Source organism: Carassius auratus, unplaced genomic scaffold, assembly GCF_003368295.1.
Source record: "Carassius auratus strain Wakin unplaced genomic scaffold, ASM336829v1 scaf_tig00008058, whole genome shotgun sequence".
NCBI classification, from domain to species: Eukaryota; Metazoa; Chordata; class Actinopteri; order Cypriniformes; family Cyprinidae; genus Carassius; species Carassius auratus.
The window spans coordinates 77132-87779 of record NW_020523902.1 but is presented as its reverse complement, the minus strand read 5'-3'; the positions used below and the strand labels follow the sequence as shown (position 1 = coordinate 87779).

At 35.9% G+C, this 10648-nt stretch overlaps 1 protein-coding gene across 2 annotated transcripts; it reads left to right on the top strand.

Moving 5' to 3' along the window:
* The first annotated feature begins 2104 nt into the window (after positions 1-2104).
* Positions 2105-10644, top strand: unc45b (unc-45 myosin chaperone B). Of its 2 annotated transcripts, none has more exons than XM_026245044.1 (20): positions 2105-2207; positions 2993-3163; positions 3246-3282; positions 3414-3589; positions 3674-3763; positions 3853-4020; positions 5029-5194; positions 5304-5474; positions 6227-6398; positions 6479-6779; positions 6892-6986; positions 7847-7988; positions 8123-8263; positions 8488-8615; positions 8704-8770; positions 8851-8964; positions 9158-9273; positions 9577-9694; positions 9793-9948; positions 10118-10644. In XM_026245044.1, the coding sequence occupies exons 2-20, from the start codon at positions 2993-2995 to the stop codon at positions 10379-10381; spliced, it is 2793 nt and encodes a 930-aa protein (XP_026100829.1). In that variant the 5' UTR covers positions 2105-2207; the 3' UTR covers positions 10382-10644. The 2 variants fall into 2 exon arrangements, with proteins under 2 accessions (XP_026100829.1, XP_026100830.1); XM_026245045.1 differs by lacking the exon at positions 2105-2207 and adding an exon at positions 2336-2449 and having other exon boundaries at positions 10118-10381.
* The last annotated feature ends 4 nt before the right edge of the window (positions 10645-10648 follow it).

Below are 10648 nucleotides of genomic sequence, written 5' to 3'. Positions count from 1 at the left end.
CGCGCTTGAGGACCAAACACAGCAGAGCGTTAGGAAACTTCACTCCTCTTATTATTTCTCTTTTACTATAGCGATTTATTTTCAGATACGTGATCTGAGTCTTTCATAGAGTTGTAGAGTTAGAGTTATTAGAGAAATATAATTATTTTTTACATTCTTTGGTCGAAGTTTTCAGATCGGCAATTCGGAGCCTGTTCGCGACTCTGTTGATTCAGATCGGGACTTCGGAGCCTGTTCGCGACTCCGTTGATTCAGATCGGGACTTGAGAGCCTGTTCGCGACTCGGTTGATTCAGATCGGGACTTCTGGACTTCGGAGCATGTTCGCGACTCGGTTGATTCAGATCGGCACTTCGGAGCCTGTTCGCGACTCGGTTGATTCAGATCGGGACTTCGGAGCCTGTTGGCGACTCGGTTGATTCAGATCGGGACTTGAGAGCCTGTTCGCGACTCGGTTGATTCAGATCGGGACTTCTGGACTTCGGAGCATGTTCGCGACTCCGTTGATTCAGATCGGGACTTCGGAGCATGTTCGCGACTCGGTTGATTCAGATCAGGACTTCGGAGCCTGTTCGCGACTCGGTTGGTTCAGATCGGCGCTTCGGAACCTGTTGGCGACTCGGTTGATTCAGATTGGGACTTCGGAGCATGTTTGATTTTTTTTTTTTTAATTCAGATCTCGAAGCAGGAAGTGTTTGTCAAAGAGTTAATTGGTGATAAATGAATATTTGGACTTGAGGCTTTTTTTTTAGACATAACGTTAGACAGACATGAATGTTTATTCAAAACGGTACTGAAAATAAGTAAATATTGTAGCTGATGCTAAATGTCTAGCAGGCTTGCTGGTGCTAACTTGAGGTAGTTTTTATAAATAATGTCCAAATATTTTTATTCAACCACCTATATATATATATATATATATATATATATATATATATATATATATATATATATATATATATATATATATATATTTATAGGTGGTTATCTATATATATATATATATATATAGATAGATAGATAGATAGATAGATAGATAGATAGATAGATTACATCTGGGGAGAAAAGAAAGGATGTGATGTTCAGAACATGGTAACTACAGTAATTATCAAAGAGGGGAAGAGATGCACCCCGTTTGGCCAGGGGTGTTTTTACACCACAGACAAGGTTTGAGAAGGAAAAAAATAATTAAGAAAATATAATTATATTTTCCTTAAGATGTTCTTCCTAACTTCAGGCCTTATTATCTTGTCATATATAACTGTGGTGTTCTGTAAAACCACAAACTTTAAAATACTTTTTTCTTACTGGTGAAGATCAGATTATCATCTCTGTTTTCTCTCAGGTACATCACAGTGTAAGCTTCACAGTGAACATTACTCTCGTAAGCGTAGTCCATATCAACAACAAAAATATATCTTGACTCCATATAGTGGTTATTTTGGAAAAAATCCCAGGTATTTTGAGAAGTAGGATTATTAAAAAATTAAAATAAATGTGCTAATATAAAATAAAATTAGCCTATATAAAATTGAGTACTTTTGTACTTTCACTTGAGTAAAATTGAAAAAGGAGTACTTTTACTTTTACTGGAGTAATATTTTATTATTCGTATCTGTACTTTTACTCAAGTACTTGATTTGTGTACTTCGTCCACCACTGATTGTAACACCTTTGCTAGTATCTTCGAGAGTTCTTCCATTCTAGAAAGTACCAGTCAGAGCTCCACCGCCCCAGCTGTTGGGACACACACCTCCTCCCCCCTCCCATCGGTCGGCTCAGGACATTTGCTGCTGATTTCTCAGCTGTCATTCCCTCTCCCTAAATAGACCATATCAGAGAGAGGCCATTTCACTGATACAAGGGGTGTCCATTTATCTGAAAACTAAAATGAATCTACCATCACAGGAATAAACAATCAGCATTACGTGGAATAACGATACATCCTGAAAGATAAAAATCACAGGTTGTCACTGATAAGATGCAATATGCATTTGTATGAAAAGGTTGGGTGGATGAAGACCTCACCACCCCTCATAATAAAATGGATCCATCCATTATCTTGGTATGTCCCCCCTCCCAATGTGCAAGATATATATATATAAGTGACTCTTGGGGGGCTGTTACTACTGATAAACCCAAACGACAAGAAACTACACACAGGACAGACTTTCTTCTTACGACGAAACAGAATCAACTTCAGTGACGGTATGTAACTGTCATGTAATAATGCTTGTTTTTGTATGCATAATCTATAGACTTATAGTGGTCAGAAAGGGGAATATAAATAATTTATAGATAACAGAAGTTGCCATTGACTGTGTGCAGTATTGTGGAGGTCAGACCTCTATTTGTTGCCCAAATAAGGCATGAGGGTCAGACAGTTAAAGTCAGAGATAACATGTGCTTGGCCATTTGCTTGAGAACACTGAAGGATCGGCACACAAACAGTAAGTTTGAAAGTAATGTTTTCGTGTGCTACATTGGAATGTTTCAAGAATGAACGATGTGTTAGGATTAAAAGTTTGTGATTAATGCAAGACACTACAGTCAAGGTTTTTTTTTAGTTTTTTGGTCAATGTTGAGTTTTTTCATAACATGTTGTTTCAGACTAATGGAAGGAAAACATCCCAAATATGCTTTTAAGTGTTTATTTTACACACACACATATTTAAATAATACAATTATAATTGTAATAATATTAACAATTACATCATTTTTAAGGAGATTAATTCTGCTACTTTAGTTACAAAATCATGTAATTTAAGTGGTATCTGTTGCGTAATGTTTACAAAATATTTGGATAATAATTCTAATAATATTAATAATTACATATCTTTAGAGACTAACGCTGCTGATTTAATGTTGTGTGCAAGTATATTATCTGAAAGCTCAATCAAAACATGTTTCTATTTGAATGAAATTGACTGTAAACAGAAAAGAGTTGCATGTGAACAATATGTTACCTTTTATATGGTTACATTCTCTGTTAGATGGGAGAAATCGCAGATCCAGTCCAGTTAAAGGAAGAGGGCAACAAGCTCTTCCAAGCCGGAGAAATCGACAAAGCCATTGAGAGCTACACTAAAGCCGTGAAGTCCTGTAAAGACAAGAAGGTTCTGGCAGTCATCTATAGGAACAGATCAGCCTGTTTCCTGAAAAAGGTAAGAATCAGTTACACATTACAAGCCTATATAAAACACATCATTTTTCTGCATGAATTTAATTCAATGTCTTGTTTTCCAGGAAAATTATAACAATGCAGTATCAGATGCCACTAAAGGTAATATGATTCACAAATTAATCATTCTTTATATATATAAAGGTTTCACTATACCATCAACTATAACTTAGTTACTTTGTTACTTTTGATTGACCCATTAAAAAATATATTTTTCTTCTGACCAATTGTAGCTATCGATGTGGATGCTGCAGACATCAAGGCTCTTTACAGAAGATGTCAAGCGCTCGAGAAGCTCGGCAAACTGGACATGGCCTTCAAGGACGTCCAGAGATGTGCAACCTTAGAGCCTAAAAACAAGACGTTCATCGAGACCCTCAGAAGACTCGGAGCTGAGATCCAACAGAAGGTGATGATCATTTCTGTCAAGATGCTTTTGAGATCACATAATCCAATTCTGAGTCTATAAAGAGCATTTTTATTCTCTCTACAGCTGAAAACAACCTTCTCAACAGACTCCAGAGTACAGAACATGTTTGACATCCTATTTTCAGATGAATCAGATAAGGAAAAGCAAGAAAAGGTTTGACCAATTTTATACCCTGTTCCCTTAATGTTAAGCACAGTCATATGTTTCTCAGTAAACCTGAACTTGTTTGTTGGGTCCACTAGGCTGCCAACAACCTGATTGTCCTGGCCAGAGAGGACGCAGGGGCAGAGAGAATATTCCAGAACAACGGTGTGCCTTTACTCGTGCAACTCATTGACACAGGAAAACCTGAGATGATTCTGGCTGCCATACGAACCCTGTCAGGAATGTGCACAGGCCACAGAGCAAGGGTAAGGAACAGCAAAATAACCATTTTCTAATCTTTTTTCTCTTTAAATAATAAAAAATCCTCAAAAATGGCTCCAATAAATATGATTGTAAATAAATATTCATGTATATATTAATATGAGCATTTTTTTAAAGAATTTATTTTAAATTAATCAGTATTATGTTTGGTTTCATTTTATATTAAAATTAGATTTCCTCTATTTTTAAGCATAAATCAAACATTCATGTGACATTTTTTTTTATTATTATTATTATTTGCTTATTTTTGTGGATAAGAAAATTATACCTAAATCAATACACTATCTGCATTCATTATTTGGAGAAAAAATAATATAATATAATATAATATAATATAATATAATATAATATAATATAATATAATATAATATAATATAAATCATACACATATTAAAATATTAAGATGCTGTATTATATTTATTATTTTACTTTTTTTCTGAAAAACAAGACAAAAATATTGATTAAAACATTTTTGCTAGTTTATGCAATTAAGCATAGAATAAATATTATGGATAAATAATAAGGAATACAATTAAGCCCACAAAACAAAACTAATCTCTCAAAATGAAGACAAAAATCCTTAAATCGACATATCTGAAATTGTTCATTATTAAGAATTAACATTTATAATATAATACAATATAATATAATATAATATAATATAATATAATATAATATAATATAATATAATATAATATAATATAATATAATATAATATAATATAATATAATAAAAAATCTAATATTAAGATTTTGTATTATGTATATAACAAAAAACAGGAAAACTGACTAAAATGTATGCAAGTTTATGCAATAACTAATGCAATAAAAGTGATAAGCTAATAAGGAATAATGGCCACAAAACACCCATTTTAATTCCCTAGGGTCTTAAAGAACATTTTACGTCTTCTTAGTACACTTCTGTATTTTTCTCTGTATTTGAGAACATTTGTTTAAAAACGTTTGTTTTAATAATATCTTTGGGTTTTAAAGGCAACTGCCATCATCCACACAGTAGGAATAAACAAACTGTGCAGCATCATGGGTGTAGACAACGAGGAGATCGTCCTGGCCACTACAAACCTGATGCAGTGTGTCTATGACTCCCTGTCTGGAGGAGACAAGAGAAATTATGGAAAAGAAGAGGCCCTTGTACTCGGTAAGAGAAGACAACTGAGCAAATGTACATTCACAGTAACATTACTGAAGATTATAATAATTTGACCCGATTTGCAATTGAGATCTTGCTCTTGTCTGTTGACTGGCAGACTCCAGTAAGGACTTGAAGGATATTCTGCTTGCCCTGTTGGAGATGATCACAAGCAAGAAGGTGTCTGGACACGGCCGAGATCAGGCCCTGAACCTCCTGACCAAGAATGTGCCTAGGAAAGACAAGAAAAACACAGACAACAGCAAATCCCTTTTCACCATTGACCATGGTAAATCATTACAGTATGAAGAAATTGATTTTTTGTGTAATTCACTGTTGTAAATATATCAGGGTTATTATGTCGCAATTAGAGTGAATAGCTGTGTCAGAGATTGACTTATTGGGAGATGTGAGGGGCTCTGTAGTACTCACGTAAGGCACCCCAGCCAATCATACAACGGCCTCTGATCTGCTTCCCCGTGTACCACCAAAGCCACAGTGTTAGCATTAGCCATTATGCCTTTTTGGCTAAAGGTTCAAGTCTTGCCTTCCAGAGGCTTTGGCTGTGCACATGCATTTGTTGCTGCTTAAAATGCTGAATTTCATGTAAATTCGTACCCACCCACCAAACTCAAATGTTCCCAGAATAGACGTTTGGGGGATAGTGTGAGAAATAAAAGAAGCCATTCACTTATTAGAAGTCAGTTTACCATCAGAATGATTTTGAAACAGATTTTCCTGGTAAAATCATATCCATTTATGGGCTTTCTGCACAAACGTTCTTTCATAACCTTATTTTCTAACAAAAATGTCATTTTACCATGATTGGAAGGATGCCCAGAATATGTACTGTTTGCATGTGTGGTAAATTTTTATACCTTTAGTATGAAACTTTTTGGTGAATAATGATTTGCTTGTAAAAACGCTTGAATGCAGATTTCACATACAAATTTCTTAGTACATGCACATGATTTGAGCTGCTAGAAGGACAGAAAAGACATGATTCCATTTAATGTTTTTATGGGAATGTCTGAAAAACAGGTCTGAAGAAGATTCTGAAGGTCTGCGGTCAGGTTCCAGACCTTCCGGATCAGTTGCCCTTGACGGAAAACACACAGCTGATTGCTAGCGTTCTTCTCAACAAGATCTACGATGACTTGCGCTGTGACCCTGAGAGAGATAACTTCAGAGATATCTGTGATGAATACATTAAGTAAGTTCCACTTTCACCACAAAATTTGAATCCTATACAGACATACATGCGTATACTATGTCGCTGGTTTCCATCAACAGGAGCAAATTTGACCCCAACGACATGGACAGAAACATCCATGCCATCAATACTTTATCAGGCCTTCTGCAGGGGCCTTTCGACGTGGGTAACGTCCTTGCGGGTCGTCAGGGTGTTATGGAGATGATGGTGGCCCTTTGTGGTTCTGAGCGTGAAGTGGACCAGTTGGTAGCAGTGGAGGCCCTCATTCACGCATCCACCAAAACCAGCAAAGCTTCCTTCTTTATCAGCAATGGAGTATCTCTGCTGAAGGAAATGTACAAGAAAACGAAAAATGAGAAGATCAAGATCAGAGCTCTTGTGGTGAGCAGACACTTTACACACTATTCAAACTGTGTTGTAGTGTTCATTACTTAAACACAAGCAGTTGTTGTATTTTGCATATTGAACATAATATATCCCTTTTTTTTCTCAGGGTCTGTGTAAACTGGGATCTGCTGGAGGAGATGATTACAGCATGAGACAATTTGCTGAGGGCTCCACTGAGAAACTGGCAAAACAGTGCAGAAAGTGAGAATCCTAGCTTTCTTTTATGTGAAGGAATCAAAGCATTAGAAATAACACTGTCTATTATCTTTTAATGTAATATTTTTGAAATCATGCACTATTCTTCAAAGGGTCAGTAAGATTTTTATTCAACAAGGATATATTAAATGGATTTAAAAAGTAACGACCTTTGTAATAATAACTATAATAATATAATATATTTAGAATAATTTGATGAATAGAAATCTCAAAAGCATAAAAAAAATTATAATTTTTTTATGCTTTTGAGATTTCTATTCATCAAATAATTTGAAATTTTTTTTATCAAGATTTCCAAAAACATATTAAGCACCACAACTATAATTTCAACACTGATTATCACTGATAATAATAAGAAATGTTTTATTGTGTGCAGCAAATCAGCATATTAGAATGATTTCTGAAGGATCATGTAACACTGGAGAAATGATGCAGAAAATTCAACTTTGCATCACAGGAATAAATTACATTTCAACATGTATTAAAATAGAAAACAGTTATTTTAAATTGTAGTAATATTTCACAATACTACTGTTTTTACTGTATCAAACAAATGCAGCCTTGGTGAGACTTATTTCAAAAACATGTAAAAAAAAAAAAAAAAATGTAATAACCCCAGCTTTTGGACAGTAGTGGTGTGCAACTTTTAGACTCAAAACTTCTTTCTTGGCCCAAAAAGACAATACACGGAAACTAAAATGTTTACTGTCAGAAACCCCATGAACATTATATGACCATCCCCATTTACACTGTCAACAGTGCCTTATTCAGTGTTTGCTTTTTGATTGCTTCATGCAGATGTTATGAGTTTACACTGCGTTTCAACTAGATTTTGTTTATTAAAGGTGGCTGTGCAACCCTACACTTGATGTGCGTACCAGGAAATGGGCCGTTGAAGGTTTGGCTTACCTTACCAATGATGCTGATGTAAAAGATGACTTTGTTGATGATGAAGCAGCCTTGAGGGCCATGTTTGAACTTGCCAAGGTGTGTTGACAGATAAAAAGACTGAAATAACTTGATCAAGTTAGGCAATTGCACAGATTTTTTCAATCCGTATGACTTAATAGAAAGTTAAATATGAATTTACAAACGTGCAATGCAACATTTTTCTCTTATAGTCAAAAGATAAGACCATCCTATATGCAGTCGCCTGCACCCTGGTCAACTGCACCAACAGCTATGACAAGAAAGAGATCATCCCTGAGATGGTGCAGCTGGCCAAGTTCTCCAAACAACACGTCCCAGAGCAGCACCCGAAGGTAACATACACAGAATCCTGTGATGTAGCAAATTAGTCTTTAATATTACAAATATTCCATGTCTTTTTTCAGTAAATACTCATGAATGCATGGCTAATAATTAAAAATGTTGCTTGAAATTAGATGGAAGTGTATAATGTCAAACTTGCACTGCTGTCACTGCTTGAAAAGTTACGTCAGACGAGTTAATATATGTATCTTAAAACATTTCTCTTGTGCTTTAGGATAAGAAGGACTTCATTGTAAGGCGAGTGAAGAAGCTACTGAAAGCTGGAGTCACATCAGCTCTCACTGTCATGGTCAGAGCAGACAACTCTATCCTGACTGATCAGACCAAAGAGATGCTTGCAAGGTAAGACTCAAAAACTCTAATATAGCCTATTGATTTCTCATCTATTATGCTGCTGAACTTAATGCTCTATCTATTTTTGTCTACCCAGAGTGTTTCTTTCCTTGGCAGATGATGTTAAAGATCGTGGCACAATTGTAGCTCAAGGTGGAGGAAAGGTAAAAGACCACAAACCCAGTAGATGCTTCAGTAAATCTCTTGCTTTGGGGAAATTAAAACTTTTCACTATGTTTGGCAGGCTTTGATCCCATTAGCCCTGGAGGGAACTGACAAAGGAAAAGTAAAGGCCAGCCATGCTCTGGCAAAGATCGCAGCCGTCTCCAACCCTGAAATTGCCTTCCCTGGTGAGAGGGTAAGATTACCTTTTACATGCTTATCACTGTGAAAGCCAAAAGAATATGCAAAATACATTGTCAGGAAAGCTAAAAGGATCGTCAAATGCTCGAAAATAAACCTTTTGAGATATCACGTAATTTGAATATTATTTTTGGTAGTTCTAAAATAAAAATACCTAATTTTCCATACATCTATTCTTCCCTTTACAGATATATGAAGTTGTGCGACCGCTGGTTTCCTTGCTAAACACAGAACGAGATGGTATGGAAAACTTTGAAGCTCTGCTGGGTCTCACAAATCTGGCTGCCTTGAATGACAAACTTCGGTAAGTGTCATAGAATGTCATCTGGTGATGATCTACAAAACATTTTAGCTAGCCATTCGTTCTAAAGCCCCAACGTTAAATATTAAATGTAGATCATTTAGCAAAGGTAGAATTCAGAGAATTCAGAAGGAGGAACTGCAAACTCTTGACAGAGAAAGATGGAAAAGATGGAAACATTTCATTTACACAGAACCATTTTTTATTTATTTATTAAAACTTTTGAATTATTCTTTTGATGCCTCTTGAGCTTCCTTCTGGGAATGCAAATCTTTATCTGCAATTCTTTTTGTTTTATTTCCACAGAGTGAAAATCCTTAAAGAAAAAGCGCTCCCAGAGATTGAGAACTACATGTTTGAGGAACATGATCAAATCAGACAAGCTGCCACAGAGTGCATGTGCAATCTGGTTTGCTGCAAAGAGGTTTGAAATTACCATTGAGAACACATTCTCCTAACCAAATATTGAATTTTTTTGTAGGTTTGGATGGAAATATTGACCAAATTCATTTATTTCAACAGGTTCAAGACAGATACCTGGAAGACGGCAATGATAAACTCAAGCTTCTTGTCCTGCTCTGCGGTGAAGATGATGCGCAGCTTCAGAGGGCGGCCGCTGGTGCACTGGCTATGCTCACCGCCGCACAGAAGAAACTGGCTGTAAAGATTACTAAAGTGGTATGTATCAATGATAACAGCTGTCATGTCCATTTGATTAATTTGTCCCATTCTACTCTACCACTTACTTAAGTATTGTGGCAGTACCATGGTACACATGCTACAATGTTATTATCAGATACTCATACCAAAGTTGATTGACTCTGCTATTATTTGTTATCATCTACAGACTGGGCAGTGGCTTGAGATCATACAGAGATTGTGTATCCATGACAACCCTGAGATTCAACACAGAGGTCTTGTGATGGTGTTTAATATGCTGGACGCTGATGAACAACTAGCCAAGAAGCTCATTGAATGTGAATTGCTGGAGATCCTGACATATGTGGCAAAACTAGAGGACAACCCCAAAAAGCAGGATGCTATTAATGCTGCTCGCGCCTGCCTGTCCAGAGCCATGGATACTGGACTTATCAAACCGTTTTCAAATTAAACCGAAAATAAATTCATTGTGACGTGTCATTAGGCGAGTACAGAATGGTCTGCTTTCTGGGAAAGTGGAAAGACTGCAAACCATTTGCAATGTTTCTTTTTTAAATTTCTATTGTTGAGCATAGTTCCTTTTGAAAGATTATATGTTTGTGTGGCTGTTTGTTTGATCAGAATTTGGTATTTATTTAACATGCTCATTTCATATTTCATGTATTTGCACTGGTGAAGTTTTGATTAACAGATTAAAGTCTTTTTTGAAGAAAAGATG